This window comes from Pangasianodon hypophthalmus, chromosome 10 (assembly GCF_027358585.1).
Source record: "Pangasianodon hypophthalmus isolate fPanHyp1 chromosome 10, fPanHyp1.pri, whole genome shotgun sequence".
NCBI classification, from domain to species: Eukaryota; Metazoa; Chordata; class Actinopteri; order Siluriformes; family Pangasiidae; genus Pangasianodon; species Pangasianodon hypophthalmus.
In genome coordinates, this window is record NC_069719.1 from 20,931,357 (window position 1) to 20,957,467 (window position 26,111).

Consider the following 26,111-nt stretch of genomic DNA (forward strand, 5'->3'; position numbering starts at 1 on the left):
ATTTTCATACACAACAGTTTCTAGAGTTTACACAGAATAGCGTGATAAACAAACACATCCAGTGAGCAGCAGTTCTGCAGGCGGAAATAGCATCTCAGAATGCACATGTTGAGGAGGGTGGGCTACAATCAGGCTCCACTCCTGTCAGCCAAGAACAGGAATCTGAGGCTTCAGTGGGCACAGGCTCACCAAAATGTGACAGTTTAAGATTGGAAGAAGACCAGGTGATGTTTTTCTAACATTTATCTGTCCAGTTTCAGTGACTCTGTGCCCACTCAGATTCCTGATTCTTGGCTGACAGGAATGGAACTCGATGTGGTCTTGAGTGGAATCAAACTCGATGTGCATGTGTCACTGGGTAACTAAAAAGACTGTAAACTTTCCAGTGACAATATAATAGATATGTATGACTGCTCAAAATATCAATAGTTATGTGGACTCTAATTACACTTACTCTTGTTTACTTTCAGTAATCGCTTGGTCCTTGGCACCATGCACACACACTTTCACACATTTATTCACACCCAGAGGCAAAGCTTCTTCTAATTTACCTACATACATGTTTTTGAAAGGTGGGAGGAAACTGGTGACCCCAGAGGCACACAGTGACAACATGTGCAGAAACTCAGCACAGACAGTAACCCAAGCTCAAGATTTTACCAAGATTTTTTGTACATAAAATTGGAGACATTTGATGACTAAAGATATTAAAATAAAGAAAATACATTTCATATGAATTTAACTTCATTCTGTCAATTTTGTTATTCCTGTATTGACTTATAATAAATAATGCTCTTACCTGAGAGGTGTCCACTGGTGTGGGTATAAAAGAAGCCTGGGACAGAAAGTGTGTGGTGCCCAGCAAGTCTCTCACTCCATCCACATCCCTTTTGTACTCCTTCACTGGCTCTACTCGCATCCTTTCTTTGGGAAGCAGTGCCTCATAGCAGGGAGCGTAGCCTGATGGAGGCAGGAACTTGAACTCACCGTGGCGACCACCTAAAAGGAAGCGCACCCTGCAGAGATAAACAAGGGTTGAGTGGGTGAATAAGAAAATGAAAATAAGCATGTCTCTGGACAAGACCTCCAGCATGATAAAAAAAAAAAGTCAGTCCAAGATGGCGCCAGTGAGAGGAGACATGTTGGATGTCGCTCTCTGCAGGTCTGAATCCTTAAAACCATGTGCTGAATTATGTCTGCCATTACTTTCAATGTACTATATGTCTTTGTGTTTCTAATATGGTATAACAGTATTGTAAATTACGAAATTTGTGCTTTGAGGTGAAGTACTGTGTGAAGTGTAATGAGAGTGAGATTTTTCTTTAGAATTTTGTGCTAATGGCTTACTAACGTAACATAACATAACCAACATAACAATGTGCTTTTAACTGATCATGTGTCAACACCGTAATGACTCTTTTCGGCTTTGTTAACTTGCTAGCACTCTCAGCAATCCTTCATTCTACTTTACTGAGATCTAACGATTTAACTAATAGGTATAAAGTGATTCATAGCCTCTGCTTACTTTCTAATATTCTCTGAACACCTGGAAGGCTTTTGAATGGAAAATCCTTTCCAGCTAGCCTCTTCAGACATACTTACCAACACAAAGTTAAATAAATAATGAAATCAATTCCTTGTAAAGTTACTTCTCTGAAATCAAACACCAACGTACACGTACACACATACATTTAAATAAATGTCGCAGAGTTAAAAGGAAATGTAAGTCACGTTCAGTGGATGTACAGATTTGCAGAGTTCCAATGCTGTACGTGTGAGCGTCAGCTGTGTGTGTTATCAGACTGTCTAACCTCACACATGTTGCCCCTGCTAGACAGCACTTTATAGAGAACCAGACAGAATTAGCAGCCAAAGGAGAAGAGTCAATACTATTCCAAGTGCCAGGATTAGCAACATGCTCACCATGCACTCAGTGCTCATCTTTAGAGCTGAAACCATTTGCAGTGGTCATGACATATTATTATTAACACTCAACATGGCAAAGAAAATCTTACAGGTTACCTTCAAAAAAGGACATAAGTAAATGAGTGGGTGTGAATAAGGTTTGAAACTGAGTAGATAATAAGAGGCAATACAAAAGGCTGTACCCCAAGAAGGCAATAAAGAAACATGGCAGGATGTTGTAATGCAACTGAGTAATAAAAGCAATGAGAAACAATTACACTGCAACAGCATGTCAGAGCTTAAAACCTAATTCTGTCTGAAGGCTTAACAAGCAGTGACACTCAAATCTCAAACATACAGTATATACACACACGTACTGTATACTATATGGCCAAAAGTATGTGGCCATCTGACCATCACACCTATATGTGGGTCTTCCCCAAACTGTTGCCAGAAAGTTGGAAGCACATAATAGTGTAGAATGTCTTTGTATGCTGTGGCATTACAGTTTCCCTTCACTGGAACTAAGAGGCCCAAACAAGTTCCAGCATGACAATGCCACTGTGCACAAAGCAAAGTCCAGGGAGACATGGTTTGGAGTGGAGGATCTTGACTGGCCTGCACAGAGCCCTGACCTCAACCCCACTGAACACCTTGGGGGTGACCTGGAACGCTAACTGCACCTCTGGGCCTCCTCACCTGACATCAGCATCTGATGTCACTAATGCTCTTGAGGCTGAATGTGCAAATCCCCACAGCCACATTCCAAAATCCTGCATAAAGCCTTCCCAGAAGAATGGAGGTTATTATAACAACAAAGGGAGGATTAAATCTGGAACTGGGATGTTCAAAATGCTCATATGCGTGTGATGGTCAGGTGTCCACTAACCTTCGGCCATATAGTGTATAATCAATTTGTACTCTCATTTGTACTATTACGTACTTGACACCAGCAGAGAAGCTGACAACAGGGAAGAAGAGACCGTCTGTGTTGAAGCTCTCAAACATGCCTTGAACAGGCTGCCCGTTGATTCTAAAGGATATGCTTGGAGCTCCAAGATCCAAACAGCAGCTAACCACGTCATCTGAGGTAAGTATGTGCTGGTTTACTGAAGCTACTCTCCGTGGGATTCGACCTGCAGCACAAACATACACACACAAACATAGAGAACTGTCTAACTGTCTAACACTTAGGAGGAGTCAGTCAGTGCCTTATAATCATGACTTCTGCACTTTATACTTTTAAAATCAGAATTTGAGGCTATTTTGACGCTACTTTTCCTTAGCTGAGCAGTCCACTCTACATCACCTGCATGAGCATTGCACTTGCAAGACAAGCGTTTCAGAATAAACAGGGACTAAACAGTTACCAATAAAGATAAATTGCATTTTGTGTGGATTGCCAGAACAAAATAGCACAATTTCAGGACCTAAATAAGTCAGAAATAAAACAAAAACAGATCTCAATCTATTTTAAAGCATACCTGACCACAAGTGAAGCCCATCAAAGCCATAAGAATAGAGGTCATCTCCAACTCCATTCCCCCCCCAGCCCTCTCCACCCCCTGGGTAGGGGGCATAGCCTTTGGAGGAAGCCCACCCGACCCGCAGGTGAGAAGGTTCGCTGGTTACAAAGTGCTCCACCTGGTCTATCATCAGCTCAAAGTACCACTTCTTGTACTGAGCTGAACCTTCCCTCACTCCCAGAAAGATGTTAGGTCTCATGCTAGCAGTATAGAAAGTGAAACAGAACAGTCAGTTTGTGTCAAAAATCTTAATAAATGATGTAAGTGTGTAAATGTTTGAATTGCTGTTTATAGAGCCAGTGGAAAGTGCAACACTCACAAAACAGATGTGTTAGAATCAACACTTAGTGTGTTATTTTAACACACATTTGTGCCTAGGTGTTATTTTTAACACAACCGGCATGTTATTATATTTAAGGCAATCAGTGTACTGATTTGTTTAATGCAAGTATGTATTCAAATGTAGCCCAATAGCAAAAACTAATCTGATTCTCTAATCTCTGACTGGTCAAAAGGTGTTCAATTTTCTACAACAGTGGCTCTGACAGTAGTTCCGGCTATAATTCAAATTACAGGTTTATATTATATATATATATATATATATATATATATATATATATATATATATATATGTATATATATATATATATATATATATATATATATATATATATATATATGTATGTATGTATGTATATATATATATATATATATATATATATATATATATATGCACTGATTCTAATATGTTGTAATTTCTATAGAAACAGCTCATTTATCAGGACTTGTATAATCAAAGCTCCACACAAAGCTCCACATTAATTAATAATTAATGGTTTTAAAAACATGTTGTTATTTAACAAAGTTTTCTGTAAGGAGACCTTTATATAATATTTATGGAAAGAGTCTCAGGTGTCAGTGCTTTTCCGATATGTTATAGCTGTTATAATTCCACATCATTAAATGGAACTATAAATGGTTAAAAATCACAATAAGTTGTTCATTAGTAAATTAAAAACTTTAATCACTGACAAATTGCTGTGGTATAAGAGGAATAAAAACCCGGCATGCTGTTATTGGAAAATAATGGACCTCTGCATTATGTCAGCCCCATCACTCCAGACTGATGTTTATTATTTTCCTATAACAGCATGCCCCATCATGATTTATTCTATACACAATGTAGATAAAAGGGCAAAGAGACCATTTTTTTGTGTCAAATACTATGCTGCAGTAATTATTGGGTTATAATGGTACATAAATGGCATAATTACAGAAAAATGTACATTTGACATACAATCAGCTGTGTAATTGCATAATTCTGTGCAGTGACCACTACGAAAAACTTTTTTTTTCTTTACCTTTGGACATCATTGACCAGCCGTGTTTGGAGTAACAGGTCTCGTTTTGGGAGCAGGTGATCACAGATGAGGTTCTGATTGGCTCTTACAGCTACTCCATTACAAACACAGAGTGAGCACAGAACATCTAGGATCTTACGACAAACAAAAAAGGGACAAAAGAGGTCAGTGGGAGTAGTGGCCATATGCTTACAAATCTGGTTCTTTCTGCATGATGTGATGACACTCCCGTGTGGTACATTCCCATAGTGTATTTTCAGCCTGATAACCAGATAAGCTGGTACATTTTCTGAAATCTGAGTATCATATGGATGATAAGAAGAGGGTCTCATTAATATTTTACATACAGCAAGCAATCCTATTTAAAACTAAAAATTACATGAGTTTCTCTTTCTCAGTAATGTTACAAGATTGCCCAGAAAATGCCCTGAACAAGGCATAACTGGCAATTACGTAATAATATATAAACTTGGATTCATAAGTTCTATGTGAAACTCTGTCTCTAGCAAAGCTCCCATACAGTAAAATTCACAGAAACTCACAAAAAAAGTCACAAATGTTTAAGACTGATTTAAGATCAGGTTTGTATCTCTTAATCAAAGGAAACGCAATCATTGCTTATATCTCATATCTCTTTAACGAACATAGATTTAACTTCATCAACATGGCGCCCATAAGCTAGTTGGTCAGTTATGCAAAAGGAAACAGCAGAAGCTAACCTTGTGGTTGCGGCCATGTTTGTATAGCAGCGAGATGATAGATTTGATATGTCCTCTCTGAATGATGTTAAGCGCCTCTGGGCTTTCAATTAAGATGCAGTGAAGGACCTCCAGGATCCCTGAAGCACAGAATCAGTCATTAAAGCTCCAGTGCAAGGGAATCAATATGAAGACAAGACAGCACATAGAAAATTGTGTTTCAAAGAAATGATGCAATAAATATTCCAATGAATATAGACCTGCTCCTTAACAAATTTGATGAGTGTGTAGGTGGATGGATTTACACACTGCCGAGGCAGCCGAATCAAATCTGTCACACTAACAACAAATAACACACAATTTACAGAATAACTATAAATCAGGAAACTAAGACTGAAGACAAAATGTATTCAACTCTATTTGCAGTGACGATAATGGGAGAGTGTCTGTTCTACCTGAGGATGACTCCAGTCTCTCCAGCTTGCTGACCAGCCAGTCCAGGTTTTGGGAGAATTGTGTGCAGTTATTTCTATTTCCTCGGATCAAAGCAGCTAAAAATTGAATGGCAAACATAAAGAGAGGAGATAACTTGTTAGCAAACACATGCATACTCTAAAGAACTTATCTAAACCATCTCATAAATGAAAAAAACACATTCTCAAGTGTATTACCTTGCTGGAAGACATGTTAATAGCTATTTTACAATTTTATTAAACATCACCCTCCTCCCAAGGACAGATCAAGTACACATTCAGTCAGCTCAGCTTTCATGTGTATTAATTAAAATATATCATATACTGTCAATGACCTGAGCCTACTGGTACATAGGAGAGTATGAAGATTTGAAACAAACTGTCAGGGTCAAATAGCTCTGGTCAGTTGGGAACGGAGGAAAAGACGGTGCATCTAAAATTCTAAACTGATGCAGGTATGGCTGTGTATGTGTGTTGTTGTATGCACATGCTGGCAGCTGAAGACTGCAGCTGAGATGTGGCTAGCACTCTAATTCTCCTTCTTTAGCAAAGCATAATCATGCTTTCAAACACTGTGTGAAGGACACAGATCTGAGGTTCAATCTAGCTGTCAAGAAGCAAAACTCCCCCCTATAGGCAACAGAAACCTCCAGAGCAGTATGTCAGTAAAAGTGCCTCAATATTTCTAACACGTAGACCGCACACCAAAAGTTTACATATGGATTAAATAGGTGTCTGTTTTTCAAAACACTGCATATGTACTCATAGACACATTTGCCTTTATAAATTTGACTTGGAATTTATCGCATCCTTTTCTTTAATGATATGCCCAGTAACATCTAGTCATGATTTTACATTAGCGCTTCTTCTATTCTTCTAATACCTATGAATAGTCTGACAACAGAACTATTTGGATCAAGCAGTGCATTATATCTCAGGTCGCACGGATGGCATAGTAAGAGTGATGTGGGGGGCACTGTCACACACACACACCCACACACACACACACACACACACACGTGCACACACTTAAAGACAGATAGGCAGCTGCATTTCTGAATTCTTTTTTATAGCAAGTTTGTTCGTCTGTTCAAGAAAACAGAAAAGTTGTAACCAAACCAAAAGACCCAAAACTCGCGGCTCTGTCCTTGTATGTCATAAACAATTTTACTACTAAAGCATAACAGAGTAAATAATCTACCTTGTTCACATTCACACATCCACTGCTGTATTTCAAATGCTTCTCCAAATCACTGTTGGTGACATGTTACGGATGTGTCAGTGACAAATATCCCAAATGGATATCAGTCCAAATGGAGATCAAATCCTCAAAATCCCCCAAGTGAAAAAGAGAGTATTTTGCTTTGTGTAATCACCTGACATGGCTGTCAATGATAGTCAGCATGAATCTACAGTCCAGAAAGAAATCAGTCCCTCTCGCTTCTTCATACCATTCTGTGTATTTTCCTTATGACCATTAGTGGTGCTGCTGCACTTGGTTAGACAAAAGTCCAGAATAATCCCCCATATAATCTTTTAATCTTAAACTTGATGTGATTTTTTTTTTTCTAAGGGTTCTTTTGTCTTTAATGTAAAGACGAAGATATAAAACTACTTAAAATATTAATGTCACTTTACATGTTGTGATAAAAGCCTTATATGTACCCCTAGAATAATCCCCCATATAATCTTTAAATCTTAAACTGGACGTGATTTTTTTTTTCTTTGAAAACCAGGAGGGCTCAGCCCTGCTTGCACGTTTCTACAAGCTGCCCTCAGATTATACCTATGACTCAGCTCAGGAATCCACAGCGCTTTGTTGAAAAGAAGCAAAGGTAATGTTAGAGTGTTAGAGTGTGAAACCCGTGTACATGTGATGGAAACTGTGACAAGGAGGAGGGAGTGGCCAGGCTGTGAGGATGCACGCTTGGCGCTGAGTGGTCTAATCAGTGGGAGAGAGAGATAAGGAGCAGGTGGAGACGCCAGAGGGAGAGAGAGAGAGAGAGAGAGAGAGAGAGAGAGAGAGAGAGAGAGAGAGAGAGAGAGTAAACGCGTGTTTTAGGTTTGTCCTACATTCGTGTTTTATGTTCTGTCTGAGTTCTGTTCATGATCAGAGTTTATGTTTGTGTTCAGTCGGTTCCCGCCTCCTCCTTGCTCATCTTTGGAGTTTGTTACAGAGAACACATTTGATTCTCACAGAGTTTGAGTGTCATGGACAAGGAGACACAAGAGTTCTCTATTCCTGCAGTGTAATCAGTGATCATCTCCAAAATTGTGGAAAGCCACATAAAAGATTTTATTTATCACAACATGTAAGGTGACAATGTTTTAAGTAGTTTTATAACTTTGTCTTTACAATAAAGAGAAAAGAACCCTGAATTATAATTAAACACTCACAAGGGACTTTATTAGAAACATCTGTACACCTGCTCATTCATACAATTATCTAACCAGTCACATAGCAGCAGTGTAACACATACGACCCTTCAGATACAGGTCAAGAGCTTCAATTAATGTTCACATCAAACAACAGACTGTTGAAAATGTGATCTCAGTAATTAGACAGTGGCATGTTTGTTGGTGCCAGATGAGATGGTTGGAGTAGTTCAGAAAGTGGGATTTTCACACACAAGAAAATCTCTAGAGTCTCAAAGAATGGTGCAAGAAAAAAAAAGAAAAAAAAAACATCCAGTGAGTGGCAGTTCTGTGGGCAGGACCATGCTGGTGAGAAATGTCAGAGGAGAATGGCCAGACTGTTCGAGCCAACTTGAACCATGGTGAACAGAAAAACATCTAAGAATGCATAACATGTCGAACTTTGAGGTGAATGGGCTACAACAGAAGAAGACCACATTGGGTTTGACTCCTGTCAGCCAAGAACAGGAATTTTGAAATTCTCTTGGAGGGATTTTGCTCCATTATGATGTTTGATATGAACATTAACTAAAGCTCTTGACCTGTATCTGTATGATTTTGCATATTGACCATTGTAAGCCCATATTTCAGGTAAATGAATGATTTTCATGCCCTCAAACTACAACTGCACTTATTATGTGGGAATCCCATATGTCAGATAAATGAATAGGAATGGAATAACAGATTCCTGATAAAACATTCCTGATAAAAGATGAACATGCTCTTAATAAATACCAACTAATAACTTTCCATAAAAGTATAAAAATACACCAACAAAGTAACCTCATAAAATGATCTGTCATCTAAAGACAGTCACACTAGATAAACCATCTAATGTCACATTTGGACAAACACTTTTCAGAAATCATCCAGGATTTTTTTTATATAAAAGATTCTTATGAATGTGTAATGAAGGCCCAGTTTAAAAGGTACCTTTCAAATTTTTCCGTACCTTGATAAAGTGTTTGGTTTTTTGGTATGATACACTGCTATCTTTAAATAAGGTTTAGAATAGATACAGCACTGCCAGTGCTATTTGTAAGGGTTAGCAAAGGACATCAGCTGTCATATCAGACACTGATGAGGATAGATGGCATACTTCATCATGGATTCAGAGGCCATCTGCTGAGAAAACATCTCAGCTGAACAGTGTATGTGATCATAAGACATCACAGTCCCCAGTGTGGGAAACAAAATCTCTTCACTATATTAATGCTGGGATGCTGAACCAAAAAAGGAAAGTAAAATGGAAGTAAAGCAATGTGTGTGTTTGTGTATGTGAGCTCACACATTAAAAAGACCATCTATACAACAAATCAACTCTCAGAGTGCTACAAAAATGCTATAAATAAAAATATATAAAATGTAGTCAAATTTATTTATTATTTATAAGTATGAGATTACAATAAAACAAATATGAGTATCAATCTACCAATAGAACAAGACAATTTCAAGCTTGATATTTTAAAAAAATGTCTATAAGTGTGCATAATTATATACTTCATGACTTTAGAATTATAACATTCTACCTGGATGTAAAAAGAAGGCAGGTAGAACATTATAATACTAAAGGTCACTGCTTGCTTTATCATAAACTCATGAGATACATTTGTCTATATTCAAAAATTTTCACTTGCTAAGATAGTCAGAGTCCCTGACTGAACCATAATAGCAAATAAGATCTACAAGCTGTCATAAAATCCTAAAGCCAACATTATATTAAAGTAAAACCTGAAAGTAAAAATGGTAAGCCTACTTTCTATCATAAGTAAAAACATAAACCATTTCTCAAAGATTTCAATGGTGTGCAACCTTTGTATATATTTTATAAACCTTATTTCTTTTACTTTTTCACAAAAGCCATATTCACAGTCACTTTGGATCTAAAACCCCTTAAGAGTTGTTCAATCTTCTAGCAGTAATGAAAAATAAAGTGGTCTGACTGACATTTCTAATAAATCACCATTCAGCCACACAGTAGGTTCTATGGACTGGTGACCACAAGAGATGGCTAGAACTTTAATAAACCAGTGAAACCAATTCTAATCTCACTCACACACACACACACACACACACACACACACACAATTGTTGCCAGGAACCTATTGTTAACTTTATTCAGCACTGATCATCTTTAAAGATTTAAATATAAATTAAATATAAACTCTAATAGATAACTTTTTTCAAGGAAGTATTAGACCATAACTGATTCAGAAATATTTCCCACTTTAACAGTAGTGACATTTCTCTCTACACTTCTTCCCTTTGCATCCCAGAGTGTCCACTGGAACAGTCTCAGGGATTAGATTGTCTTACCCAGGAGCTCATAGAGCAGGTTGAGAATGTCTTTCCAAGCCGTGCCAGCTTCCTCTCCTACACATTCCCCGAAGTGTGCTGCACTGTTGTAGACACTCAAACGATCAATGCAGTTAGACACCAATGTCAGCATCCCCTAGGACAGAAGACGACAAAGAGAGACAGAGAAAGAGTAAGAGAGGTCAAGGATGAGACCTCTGTTGTCACGGTGACCATATGTGTCCTCTTTTACCCTGAGCGCAGATAGCTCTAAGCTCTAGCCTTCTGGGAGATGATGACCACAGCCATGACACAAAGTGAAACAGAACATACTTACTAGGGCTGTAAAGCAAGACCACTATCTGTATCTGTAGCTGTATCTGTTTAGTGCTCCAAGTATCTGTAGTTGTATTTGAACTTGAAGTGTGGCTTAAACCAGAAGTGGCCCCAAAATAAAGGAACTAATGTTTATAATTGACAACAATAATAAGATTTTATTAGATTTACTTAACAAGATCAGAAAAATTAAATGGAATGCCTTTAATTGGCATTTCATAAAATGCCTGCATAATTTTCCAGGAAGATTTTCATTTAATAACAGTGAAGAATGACAAAAAGCTGAGACAAAAAGCTGCCCTGTGCACAGTGCATGGTCTGCATGGGATATATGGAACAGTAGCTCTATAAATAAAAAAATGTTTCTTTGGGAATTTTGGGGTAGTTTGAATAGAAATAGGTTTGTATATGTTTTGCATAGGTTTTATTTTGGAGCTCAGTAAGGCCGTTTAGGTCAGGTTACTGAAGCAAACCACTGAAAGTAGATTAAAATGCTTCTGGGAAGGCTTTCTACTAGATTTTGGAGCGTGGCTGTGGGGATTTGCTCATTCAGCCACAAGAGCATTAGTGGATTCATCCACTGGTGTGGCCGAGAAGCCCTGTGGAACAGTCGGCATTTTGGGTGCAGTGGGGATGAGGTCAGGGCTCTGTGCAGGCCACTTGAGTTCTTCCACTCCAAATTTGGCAAAACAAATCCTTCATTAATCTCGCTTTGTGCACAGGGGCATTGTCATGGTGGAACATGTTTGGGCCTCTTAGTTCCAGTGAAGGGAAATTGTAATGCTACAGCATACAAAGACATCATGTATAATTGTGTTCCAACTTTGTGGCAACATGGGTGTTATGGTCAGGTGTCCACAAATTTTTGGCTGTATAGGGTATCTCAGAGTACACATTTTTATGGATGTAAAGCCAAAGTGTGACTTTCTTAGTCATGTGGACTTACATCAATCACAGCATTTCTCAATTGGCACAGGAGGTCAATTTTACTGCTAATTACTGTACTTACATTGTGAGCACCTGCATTATAATCCTTCTTATAACCTTCTCTAAAGGTCACTTCATAGCCCTGGTTTTTATTTCTATCCTGAGCTGAGCAATCAGATCTGGAATTGCACATCAGAATAGAAGGTGGAAGAATCAACCAATTTATAATTGATGGGTGCAATTTTTGGTAATATTCTGGAAGACAACATGGCTTAGGAAAAATGGAAGAATAAACTGATCTACTCCTTTAAAAATTGGACCATGGCAATTTCCGTCAGCTAGTCTTGTCCGTTATGGAAATGGACTCTCAATAAAAATGCCATTTAAAAAAAGGACGCACAAAAGAGATAGTTGGCTTGTCAAAGCATGCCTGGAAGCTGGTGGGGAAACCGACCTCCTCTTTGAAGAGGTTCTGGCGGTTCTTGAGTGAGCGGAGCTTGATCTGCTTCTCCTCATGCTCCAGTTCAGCATCAGGGAGTTGAAAATATGTAATGAGGTCATTAAGGGTCTGGAGAACCTCATCGATGGGAAGAACAACAGTGGTGCGATTCTTCCCAGCCACACTGTCCAGGTCTCTGTGATGAAAGAATATCAAGAGGTAAGGTTCAATGATCAAAATGTGATAAGAGAGTGTAATGGGCACAGTGTAGTTATGTTACATGACACACGCTAAAAAAGTTAAGGGTCTCAAGGTTATTTAAGAACTTATGCTCACATGCTCACAAAAAGTATGGCAATTATCAGTCAAAAAAGGTGGAGACAAAAGAGATCACAATAAACTTAATAATCATATTAGCTACAACTACAGCTGTATATAGCTAACATACGTAGAATAATGTAGCTACCGTGAACAAGTATGCCACCATTTTTATTAATATGCCTATATGATCAGTTTCCCTGTGCAACGTCAGTTAGCAAATGAAAAAATAATGTGTTGTATGTTTTTCTTGCTCTATTAGACTGAATGTATTCTTAATCTGTGACCTAGTGAACCAGTATCTGGATGTATTTATTGATAATGTCTTCAAAGCACTTCTGTAATTCACTCTGGATAAGGGCGTCTGCCAAATGCCAGAAATGTTAATGTAAACTGGCACTTGTAGATAACTTCTCAGCATACACTGTTGACAGGAGTTGAAATTTAATTAGCCACAGACATCCTTTTGATCGACATATCTTTAAAGTGATATTTGGAACTCTAAGCATTGTAATGAGTTTTGGGATATTTGCTAATTGTATTCAAATGCTTTGTGATTGTTACTAGCTGAAATTCATCTTAAATGGTAGCACATTTCAACCACTTATCATAATAAACCATCACATACCATTCAAAATGTCACTGCATCCATCAGTAAAATTATGTTTATTTCCCTTTGCATAAGAATGTAGACTAAATGTAGAGTAATTTTGAATGCATTTTCAGTGTTTCCAGAGTGACCAATCATTGTCATGGGAACATACATCTTATCCCCACCCTCAAAGTTTTAAAAATGACTTTGTGAGCAGCATGTAGACCCTACAAGCGAGCGAAAAAGTCTCAGAGTCTCAGTGCTCAGTGCTCGCAGAACTAAAGAGCTCTCACTCATGACAGTTTCTCTGCATGTTCCCTGCTATAACCTTTTTTGAAAACAATTCAGATCACCTTGCGCTTAATTTTAATGGGCACGCTCACTGATATTGTTGTGCACAATCAAGGTCAGCCATCCTTGTGCTTAAAAGATACTGCTTAAAAACCCAAACCATACCATAATGCGTTGATAATATATGTGTGTGTGTGTGTATATATATATATATATATATATAATATATATATATATATATATATATATGTGTACTGCAATTGCCACGAACAGTTTTGCATTCAAGCCTCCATCAGCGAACAGTTGATTACTTCATCAAAATAGACTTCATGTTAAAACTATAATGAATTTCCTGGTTACACAACTGCACTTTTTGACTATACAGCACACGGTTATAGAAAGGAATTATTTATAATTGCACTATCCTGTGTCACCCAGATGAGGATGTGTTCCCTTTTGAGTCCAGTTCCTCATGTCATCTCAGGGAGTTTTTCCTTGTCATCACAGTCACCTCTGGATTGCTCATTAGGGATAAACTTATAAATTTAAAATTTATATCCAGAATTTATATATTTCTGTAAAGCTGCTTTGTGACAATGTCCATTGTTAAAAGAGCTATACAAATAAAATTGAATTGAATTGATTCAGCATGGCATGACCAAAAAACACACAAACACTCACACCCAAACACACACACACATCAAGACCCAGAACCCCACACATGCACGCAGTCAAGGAGCAGGGAGTAAATAAAGACTTAATAATAAACAGAAAGATATACATCCATTTAAATGCCAGATATACTGTCTGTAGATGTAGATCACATGACAAGAGGTGCTAGTCTGACTGTGAAATATCAGTAGTGTAATGATGCTCTCACACTGTATATTGCAATCCAAACTGGATTTAAACATCATTATAATGTTGGTCCCACTTTTTAAGTGTCTCCAGTGATTGTGTAGTTTAGAGGTTCCCAAACTAGGGGTCACAGCCCCATATGAGGTCATTTGATTTGGGGTCACGAGAGAAACTCAAAATCTCCTCTTTTGTTCCATTCATTGTTTTGCAAGTTAATATTAGAAATATCAAAGACGGATTTTGTGTACTAATATTTTAACATCATGACTATTCTGACACGCCGCACCTAGTGTAGTTCAACAAAAAAATGTTTTGCATTCTCAATTTTTTAGATTAATAAATAATTTTGAATGTAAGGTCAGAGTATTTGATTTTGAGATGCAGCCCACAACCAGAATCATGACAACAGTGGAAAGTTTTAAAGAGATACAGAGTGCGTCGGTGTGTTTAACATCGCTGCGCATAAAAATTCATAAAAACAGTTCTACTTGGAAACTCGACGGACTAGGATGTTTTGGATCTGACGTGCCGTCTAGTGAACGTCGCTTTTAAATCTTACGGATGCATAAGATACACAGCGAGTGTTTGAATAATAATGCCGTTCACTTTACCACTGCTTCTCTATGTGCATGCAAAATCATTCATAAAGTATAGACCAACAAAATACTTCCAGTTGTGGAATATTCCTTTGTTTTGTGTTTTTTTGTCACTTACGTTACATATACATATGTTATTGACATAATAAAATGTGCAAATGTTAAAGTAGTCCTATAATATAAATCTAGAATTTAAAAAATATAGGGTGGTCAAGGCAGTTGCAAAAATTCCATAATGTCCATTTGGTGTCATTTGCCAAAAAATTTGCGAACCCCTGTTGTGGTTAAACATAAACTACAAAGGCAACTATAATGTACCCAATAAAGATATTTGCAACGTTACAGATGGATTACAGCAGTACAGCTCATGTAAATACACATCTGTATCAAGTTTAGCCCTCATATCACCTTGTGTGCACACATAGCAAGACTTTTAAACAACCTTATATAGTGACATGACACAGTACTCACTATAAATACTGCCATCATACATCAGTTGTTCCCTTTCTCCTTCTCATGAGTGCCCACAAACACGTTATAGAGCTATCTGCTTAGCAGCTTGTAACTACAATAGGAGCTACAGGTGTTCTGTCCTCCAAAGCTGGGGATAGCCTCTCATTCCTGTCTACCTCACTTTTCCTTTCTATTATTAGCATTATTCGTAGAAAGCTACTGGGTTCTGTAGCCTTGAGTCTTTTTTTTTCCCCTTGTGAGCACTGCCCTGCATTCAGCTATTCTCTTTCTGTCTTTGGGGAGTTAAATGTGTTCCCTGCAGGTTCTGCCTTTGCTAAGTAGTTTCAATTCACTGCAACTTGAGCAGCAACTTCCTGCATTTTTTCCCCTGATGAGTCAGTTCCCCACTCTGTGTTTTATTCTTAAAATATATTTATAATATATTTATATACTTAAAATATGCTGAACTAGCTGTTGAGAAGAGCATGTGGTTAATGCGTTGATAACACCATAGAGTGGAACTCCCTCAACATACCATGTACTAAGAATTGCTGAACCTGGTAACTGGATTCCTGTTAATTCACAGCTCTTTGTATTGGAGCGGGTATTCCGTCCACACACCCTATTTTCTCTACACTTGGGTTGGATTGCCCCTACATTTCAGGCTTTAATTAATGGGTAGCCACTAATAATGATCCTACAGGACACTCATGAGACCCGTGCCTTTTGTTTCTTCTAGAGCAACTACTGTAAATATGTATAAGTTTGTGATGCAGCCATAATGTATTATCATAATGGCACCAGCCCAAGGGCAGTGGCCCATATTTCCACATTCAATTTATAAGTGCATTAAGATGTTAATGATATTAAATATATCCCATTAGCATTACAATATGTCCTCACTATGAACTATGTTGAGATGGATGGCATTTCTCAAAAACACAACCTTTCGCAGCTTACAACGTTCAGTTTTTTATTTGGATGTTTTTGGATTTTTAAATCCAAAGAATGCTGTTGAACGCTTTCAGGAAAGGATGTTAACTTGAACAAATTTTCACCACATAATAATGGACAAAGTGTAGAATGGCCCCATACCTGATGAAATGGCTGAAGAGTCTGGTGGTGTTGCGGATGATGCGTGCAGCACGGGATTCTTCATGCTGACAGCGCTGAAGGGTGAAGCCGTCATCCATGTGTCCTTCTGCATGGAGACATGCCTGATGGAAATCAAGGCAGAAGTGAGAGGAGAGAGGATCTTATGAGATTCACTCATCCTGAAAAGCAATAACTGGTGAATCTAATATTGCATTTATGTAATCACGAGAAGGTGGCTGAAACTGAATTTGTATTGACTAGCCACGTCATCACATCTAACACCCAAGCAAATAAAAAGTGGAAACAGTATAATAATGTGAATTGATTATTCCTGCCAAATCTCGAAAACGTAGAGAATACAGAAGTGACTCACCCGTCTCTTGAGAGGCCCCAGTCGTGTTGATTTTACATCCGGTGCCTGGTACGAGAGCCACAGGCCAGTGATCATGTGCATGATGAAACAGAGCGAGTCCCCATACTTAATCTCAGGCACCCCCATGCCCTCAACGTCTTTTTTTGGACTCGACTCCAGCTTCTCCTGCAGAATGCAGCATCAAAAAGATTAGAGTTTCATTAATTCTGGGCCTTATGAAAGCCTATACATCTTGACCCTATACCTACTCAAATTACCAACCACAAAGCACTAAGATTCTTAAATCTTCTCAAACTGAAATGCTATTGTCAACCATACAGACAAACAACTCGTGCTCTCAAGGATTTCTACTCTGTGTGGCAGCATTAACTGCTGGGATTCAAATATCTGCATTGCCAATCTAAACTAATTCTAAGCATTACATAGAGTTAGTAAAGTTTTACAACACATTTGTAAGGTTAACTATTCAGTGTTAATGATAACTATAGCCTGACTCAAATTATTCAAATATCAACTCATGTCAATCAGTGCATTCATATAACACTATTTACTCTAACTATTAAACTCAACATATACCATCATTTCTAGTTCCCTGACAATCAGGTAAACAAACTGTCACAAGAAACTGTAAGAATCCATTTAATCATGGTAAGCTGCAGGTGCTGAGCAAGCTGGGTATGAGGAAGCAGTTTGCAAAGATGGACAGATTAAGCCGGTCAAGGAGAAGGGCTGACCTCCCTCTCTGTGCTGACTCATAATTACAAGAGCCCCCACACAGCAGGCAAAGAACGAGACAGACAGATACACAGAGAGAGACATGGAGTTGCGTATGAGCAGAGTCCAGAAGCTGAATCATTGCCATAATTACTGAGATGCTTCAATTATTTTCCCCTGTGGAATAATTTAGCAGTACACAAAAAAGCCTAATAAATGAACAACAAATTACCTGCAATTAAGACATCTACTACTTGAAAACAAAACTATAGATTTGTTGGGAAAGGGTTGCTCGATTATTCTCCATAGATCAGCAACACTATTCTCCATAGATCAGTTTAAGCCTTTAAGAGCCACTCTAATCAAGACTAAGAGTCAGAGCAGATGGAGCAATTATTTTAAATGGTTCTTTTTGATTAACATCTTAGACACATATCCTCATCATGATAAATAATATATCAGTCTAAAACCAAAGCACAGGATTTTGTGCTGGGTTGATAATCATTTAGGTACTTTAGGCCTCCTAACACTCTCTGCTCTCACATAACATTCATAGCTTCGAAGCCTACATTGTCTCAAACTACTTCTGATCCTAGACCAATATCCTAGATTAACATGTCCAAATTCGCCAAAAACTTGAGGAGCAGTGTTGCTTTTGGCTTGGTTATAATCCTTCAAACAGAGGGGAATCATGTCTGCTGTCATAACAGATGTAACGTCAGAGACCTTGGAGGCTCGGAAGCAGAAGGCGGTGGAGGTTGTGTCTGATTTCTCCCGATCCTGCAGCACAAGGCCTTTGTCTTCAGTCAGGGCCAGATAATGACCGGTGGTGATGTGGCGCAGGCGAAACGGCTGCCCCCAGCGGATATGACTGCCACACCAACTGCACGGCACACGCACACACACGCACACACATATATAAATATATATATCAATATATATATATCATGATCACAGGAGTCCTCAAGTCAAGTCAAGTCAAGCAGCTTCATTGTCATTTCAACCATATACAGCTAGTTAGTACACAGTGAAACGAAACAACGTTCCTCCAGGACCAAGGTGCTGCATAAAACAAACACAGAACTACAGGAGACTACATATATTTACATAAAGTACACAGTGCAAACATGTGCAGACAGCACAAGAGAGTACAAAACTACCAAAACAAGACAAAGGGCACAGTAAGTTACAGTGCAGCGTGGACTAGTACACAGTTCTAGTAGAAAGTGAATCAGATGACAGTAGTGCAAAAGAATAACAATATAAGTTGCTGTAAATATAAACATAAGGAGTAGCAGCCAGGTAGAGAGTATAAAGATTATATACAGTATATTATAAATATTGTAGCAGCAGAAACTGAATACAGAGATGTACAAAAATTGCAAAGAGAATGGGGTGATGTTCAGCTGAGCATGTGTGTGTGTGTGTGTGTGTGTGTGTGTGTGTCAGTCCAGTCCTGTGTCTACAATGAAATAGACAGGGTCTGTCTTAATAAAGTCAATAAAGCCAGTGTAATATTTGACTGTAGCCCATCTGTTATACACAGTTCTTCAGCCCCTCTCAACCCTGTGCATTATGAACCACTGCTAAGCAAATATTTGTGCAGCAGACCATTGTCAGTAAAGCTGTCAGTACAGCAGTGACCCTGACAGCAAGTGTTGTGATGGTACAAGTGTATCAGCTGAGAAAGAGAGAAAGACCGTGCAAAAGGGCCACAGGAAGATAACTAACCTTAGGCCTACCATACACACTAAAGATATCACCAACGTCACAGGTCAAGAGCTTAGGTTAATGCTCACATCAAACATCAGAATGAAGAAAAAGTGTGATCTCTGTGACTTTGATCATGGCATGGATGTTGGTACCAGATAAGCTGATTTGAGTATTTTAGAAACTGCTGATCCCCTGGGACTTACACACACGACAGTCTCTAGAGTTTACACAGAAATGTGCAGAAAGCAAAAACAAACCCAAAAAACAACATATGTTATAAACCTCATAACATAACTGTTGCATGTGAAGACTAATCATTCATAAATGAAAGCTATGTGATCATGGTACTAAGGCCATAGCATATGATTTACCTCATTTTCATACTCATCCAACCATTCAGTGACCCCCTCGTGCCCTATGGATGGAGATGGGGTTATGATGAAAGACAGCCCCATATCCAGAGGGAATGGGCTCACCACACAAACACTTTTGAATTCGTCTTGGTACCTCTTGGTATATACACACATATATATATATATATATATATAAATTGATTCAATTAAATTCATTAAATTTTTGGCTATTAATCCACACATAATAATCCATAACGACAAAGCAAAAAATGTTTTTAGAAAAAATTATTTAGCAAATTTATTTAAATATCTTAATTCAGACAGCTGGCTAAGGCACTTTAAACTGAGCTCTGGTGCATCCTGTTTGCTTTGATTAACTTGAGATGTGTCTACTACTTGACTGGAGTTCACCTGTTGCAATTTCACTGATTCACACCTGCATGTATAAGGACCCACAACTCACCATGCATATCAGACAAAAAAACAGAAACTCTTTATAGACCTCTGCAATCAGACTGTGTTGAGACATAGATCTGGCTAAGGGTATAAAACCATATTCAAAGTATTGAATGTTCCCAGGAGCACAGTGAGCTCCATCACTGTGAAATGGTACTACCAGGACTCTTCCTAGAGCTGCCAAACTAAGCCAAACTCAGTAACCAGAATAGAAGGTCCTTGGTCAGGGAAGTGACCAAGCACACAATGGCTACACTAACAGAGTTTCAGAAGTCCTTCATGGAGATGGGAGAACTGTCAACCATCTCAGAAATACTCCATCCATAGAGTAGCTAGACAGAAGCCATTAATATGATCCGTATGGTGAAACATGGTGGTGGCAGCATAAGAAGGGAGAATGGACAGAACTGAGGAAAGGATAGGTGTGGTGCAACAGAAATGTTCACCCTATCATCAGGAGTTCACAAAATTTGAATCCCAATGATGCCACACCAATCCGTGGCTAGGAGCTAAGGGAGCAATATTGCCTGTGCTCTCTGGGTGGGAGGGATGTAATTACACTCTCTCCTCTGTCACAGTGACACTAGCCAATCATGGACAGATGCCCAAGCTCATGTATGTAGATGAGGGCTGATACATCTTTCCTTTGAGTGTTTTATGCTGGATGAGCAGCAGTTCGAATAAAGATGCAGAGGTTGACCTACGTGCCACAGACTAAGCTCGGGGTTGCCCCACCCTCCCTGGTTGGTAGCTGTCATGTGAAGGGGGGTTAGCTAGTGGCTGGAAATTGGGGAGACCAAAATGGGGAAAAAAGAAAAGAGGGAAGGATAAATGTAGCCAAATACAGAGAGGTCCTTCAAGAACACCTGAGTGCACACAACCTCACTGAGGTCCTTATTTTTCCCCATTTTGATGTTTGATGTGAACATTAACTAAGGATTTTGCACTACTGCTACATGATCAGCTGATTAGATAATTGCATGAATTATGTGTGCAAGTGATCCTATTAAAGTGGCCGGTGAATGTAAATACTGATGTTTATTTCATATATATTAATGTTGATTTCATATATATTACAGAAATCAATTACAGGCTGGAGGGCAAGGTTTCACAAAAACACTGTCACTGTGAAGTGGGAGATACATACCTGATCCGTAGAGGTTCCAATCTCCACAGAGATCTGGCCTTGGCCCCTACTTTCCCTGTCTCATAGTTGACTATTCTATAAAACACAAAATAAGATCACATCAATACCCTGTCTGTGGATAAAAACCCTCATACTGCAGTCATAATCAAGTGTGACCACTTGATAAATTCAGCATGATGGCTCTAAATCAGAAAATTTAAAGTCTATCACAAGCTTAAAATAAATTATCAAGATAGAACACCATGCTCCAACTCCCCCATTTTACCTTTTATTGTGACAGTTATGAAGACTTGATTAAATTACAGCAACCAGACAAAAAGCCTACGTCATAGCTGACAAACAACATCTAATCCTGCATCTCTGACCTAAAAATAGGCACTGATGACTGGGAGGAAGATGGAATATAACAGTTCTTCAATGGCTCAGGGGAAGTTCTCAAGGCTCTGTCACCTTGGCCTTGACCCAGTTCAGCAGGCCTGTATTTCTCTCTCTCTCTCTCTCTCTCTCTCTTTCTCTCTCTCTCTCTCTCTTTCTCTCTCTATCACACAAAAACACACACACATACACAACACTATGCTATAGATAGCCAAGCAGCTACTGCTTTACTTGTTTTGATAGTTCACACTGGTGTCTAAACCAATAAGGATGTTTAAAATCAGATATTTGCCTTTAGCCGAAAAAGGGGATGATGTTTGAATACAATTTTCCTGGATTTACTAACTGAAGGACAGTCTTGTTTCAAAGTTAACAGGTATTTAACCAACAGTGTTAAGAATAATATAAATTTTGACTACATTACAGTGTGCAAAACAAAGACATGAAGATGCATGGGTATCTACACTGTATGGCCAAACATTTTTGGACATCTGACCATCATGCTCATATGTGACTTTTGAACAACCCATTTCAGATTTAGTCCCCTTTTTTGTTAAAATAGCCTTTCCACTAGATTTTGGTACACAGCTGTGCAGATTTGCCTATTCAGCCACAAGAGCATTAGTGAGGTTATGCAGTGATGTTGGGTGAGGAGGAATGGGGTGCAGTTGGCTTAGTGGGGTTGAGGTCAGGGATCTGTGTAGGCTATTCAACTGCTTCCACTCTTCATGGATTTAGATCCAGTTTAATTGTAACTGTAATTGAAATTGGAATGCTACAGCATACAAAGACATCCTGTACAACTGTGTGTTGAACTTTGTGGCCGGTTGGGGAAGACCCACATATGGGAGTGATGGTCAGGTGTCCACAAATTTTTGGCCATATTGTGGCAATTCCTTCTGCCCCATACAAACTGGTGGGACATGTCCAACTATTAGAAGATATCCCAACTGACTTTTAGTCCTGTAATCAAGATGATTGTTTTGTTTCACTATTTAGTCTACATGTGTGTACAGTCACAGAGAAATGGCATATATAAGCCATAAATATACAGTATGGCATATTCAGTCATTACAATGCATACAAATGTTTATAGAATTAACCATTTAACCATGTTTTTTCTCCTCCTAAACACATTTTACCTCACAAGTTTGTATCTTCCAACTTTCAATCCAACTTTATGCCTATACAGTCAGTCTTAACACTTATTTTTCATAGGTAAAATACACAATGGGCAAGTTTCACTCCTTTGACAGAGTGGGCCATTTCGCCTGTCACTTCACCAGTCTGCCTTTGTTGCTATGGATCAAACTATTGATCTCTAACTACTGTTTTCATTCACTCAACCACCCATTCAGGTTGATCTACATGTATATCTCATCTATAATTTAAAAATAATAGAATAGTGATTAGTAACTATGGGCCAGATGTGCTAAGCTCCCAGTTTTTAAGCGTAATTAGGCTGTATTCTGCACTAAAAACCTGTGTGCTATGAACAAAACATATGAACATACAAGCTTAATTACACTATTTAAGTTCTGTCCATGCAGCAACATGCAAATTGTGCTTCTCTCCCTCATACATATTCATTTGAGGGAAGATCACATAAAAAAGTGGGAAGCTGGTACAACAAAATGGTAAAAGAATGGTTAATTGCAGCTGATTACATATTCATTTGTACTAAAATGTACTAACCTTTGAGCAATTAGTGGTGGCCAGTTTTGTGCATATTTTTTTCACCTCAAAACAAGATGTGAATTATTGCAATGCGTGGTTTATGCACTAAGAAATTATTTTTCTACAGAACGGTGCTACTTTTGAACTTCCAGCCCAGGTTTTCTCATACATTCTCAGTTTATATTTATGACAAAATATGTAATAATACAAGCCTATTTAAGGACCTTAGCAAAAAAAAAAAAAAAACTAGTTAGTGAAACTCTTTTGGTACTGCTGTCGATTGAGCTATATTTGTGACACAGATCTGGCAACCCTAGTCATAGCACCTGGCCAAACATGGCCCTGTGATTAGGCAAGATGTCTGATTCCCACACAGTCACTGCTCACTTATGTAAAAGCTCATGATTCATCAATGCCCTCTGAACAGCTCTGATTTGTCAGCTCACTCACACTGAAGAAAAGCAAAGCTTAAACACGAGAATACAAATTGCTGTTTTTCATTAGAATCCTCATCTGTTAGCTAGTGCTATTCTTCTACTGATGATCCAGTAATTTAATCAGCTGTGGGGTTTATTAGTGGGGTTTATTTATTCAACATTGCTGGAAAGAAACTGCAACAACAAATTACTTTTCTTCCAAAGAACAAATTGGGGCTTATTCTGATACAATGAGTCACATGCTCATGCTCATCACGTCATCGTTTACATATCCGGTCTCTTCAGCAATGCAGTCTTAATTCTTACCTCTGCTGTTCCTCACTCTGATCTGAGCCTGGGATCGTCAAAACCTCATCATGCCCATGGAACAAACGCATCACATGACCACCAAGGAGATATCCTATAGGACAAAAGGGGAAACTACTGACCAGAGCAGAGACCCATTCTAGCAAAGGACTTCTGTATAAACTAGATATGAATACAAATTTCCAGTGATTACATAGAATCAGACACTTCCCTGAAATAAAGGTTTAAGGAGAGTATGGGAGATGGATGTGCTAAAATCAGCTGTGCAGTGGTGAACTGCAGCAGAAATTAAGAAAAATCACCTGAATGGTGAGTTTTTAGGTGATTCTGCAGTAATGTACAATTAAAGTGAAAAAAAGAAAACAGTATGGTATACGGTATTTTGAATATTATCTATAAAAAAAATCAGTTTGAATGCTTCTGTGTGCTCGAGAGCAGTGTACAGTATTTAATAATTTTCTAATAACGTATCATCACCATTACCATACACTATTTGTAAAGTATCAGATTTAACATTGTATACCTATTTAATCTTATCAGGTCAAAAGCTTCATCCTTTTCTCTCTTTCGGCAAAAACAAAAAGTGCCATTTTTTAAACCTATTTGGAGGAAAGTTTTCAGGATTTTTTTTTTCAATGAATATAGTTAACAGATTAACTGTTCAAATACACAATATACTCGCCTAATGTTAGCTAAGCAGAACATAAAATGATAGATTTTTTCATATTTCATATTAATAAACTCAAAACATCGTTCCAAATTCAACTGGAATATATTGGCATATCTCCCGTTTTACTAGGTAGAAAAAGACTGATCTTTTGGCTTATTTTTGACTGACAACTCTTACTACTAGTGTATTCCGATGTTTAATCACAGAACTTCTACACAAAAGCCATAAAGGCTGGCAGGTCTGGTAATTTAATCAGAGTAAATGTCACTGGATAACATGGTAGTGATCATTAAATCATTATACTGCACAAGCCTAGTTTCGGCTGAAGCACACACATCTACATAATGCTTTCGTTAAACAGAGTGCTTATACTGCACCTTCCTCCACACTGCTGCCTGAACAGGTGGGGTGGACATTCCACAGAGTCTGCATGAAAGATGCATCCACCTGGATGTTGCCATTGGAGATGGACAGGTGCTAGAAACAGTGGAGTGATCAGTTACCATAGAAATACATCAACATTCACATAAACACCTAAAACACAGGATTAAGTTTCCTGAAAGAATTTTAGCTTCAAGCATAATCTCTGTCATAACAGTGTTGAAATTTGTTGTACTTAATGTAAACTGTTTTCTATATTATTACTTAAATGAGTTAACCAAGCCAGTCATTAATCAGTGATTCTGCCATGAGAAATCTCACCTGACAAGGCTCCAGTAACCCATAAATACAGGTGTGATATAAATACAAGAGTGTACTGCTAATATTTTTATAGATGTAAATATTATAATGTAGCTTAGCTGATCATGTGCCTCCTCACACTCTCAAGACCATGGCTGTGTGTTCAAGTATAAGCATATGGCCAAAGCCCCCGGGGCTGAAACTGCCAGTGCTTTGACAGAGTATGTTACAGTGGAAATGGGGTAATGAGGCAATTCTTATGTGATCCTGGGTTGAGTTCTATACATGTTACACGGTGTTTACTCACTAGATAGCGCTCAGATGATACACTGACAAGAATGAGGTCATCACCAATGCGAACTTTCTCCCCCTCTGATCTTTGCTTAGAAGCAGGATGGATAGTCCACCAACAAGCTTCACCTGTAGAAGCATATACACACACGTTGGTCTTACTATCCTTGTGAGGGACCTTGCACGGACATAATTATTAATTCAGCTAATTAATGCTATACCTAAATCTAACCCTGACCTTAACCCCAGTAACCAAAAGGAACCCTTTGGGTCTTTTAGTTTTAAAGATAGAGAGACACCTGAAAAGGGGCTAAACCTCATAACCAACTACCAATCATTG

At 38.4% G+C, this 26,111-nt stretch overlaps 1 protein-coding gene across 15 annotated transcripts in view; it reads right to left on the minus strand.

Moving 5' to 3' along the window:
- LOC113530100 (ryanodine receptor 3) overlaps nt 1-26,111 on the minus strand; it is a 159,827-nt gene that overhangs the window by 95,028 nt on the left and 38,688 nt on the right. For all 15 annotated transcript variants that reach the window (XM_026919849.3, XM_026919835.3, XM_026919847.3 and 12 more), the window contains 15 exons: nt 25,788-25,900; nt 25,177-25,276; nt 24,130-24,223; nt 21,335-21,409; nt 18,392-18,548; nt 16,952-17,116; nt 16,579-16,700; nt 12,391-12,571; nt 10,695-10,830; nt 5,946-6,041; nt 5,512-5,630; nt 4,793-4,926; nt 3,390-3,631; nt 2,849-3,041; nt 800-1,016 (listed from right to left, as the gene is read on the minus strand). In XM_026919849.3, coding sequence (XP_026775650.3) covers nt 800-1,016; nt 2,849-3,041; nt 3,390-3,631; nt 4,793-4,926; nt 5,512-5,630; nt 5,946-6,041; nt 10,695-10,830; nt 12,391-12,571; nt 16,579-16,700; nt 16,952-17,116; nt 18,392-18,548; nt 21,335-21,409; nt 24,130-24,223; nt 25,177-25,276; nt 25,788-25,900 — 2,144 coding nt within the window. The remainder of the gene's footprint in view (nt 1-799; nt 1,017-2,848; nt 3,042-3,389; nt 3,632-4,792; nt 4,927-5,511; nt 5,631-5,945; nt 6,042-10,694; nt 10,831-12,390; nt 12,572-16,578; nt 16,701-16,951; nt 17,117-18,391; nt 18,549-21,334; nt 21,410-24,129; nt 24,224-25,176; nt 25,277-25,787; nt 25,901-26,111) is intronic.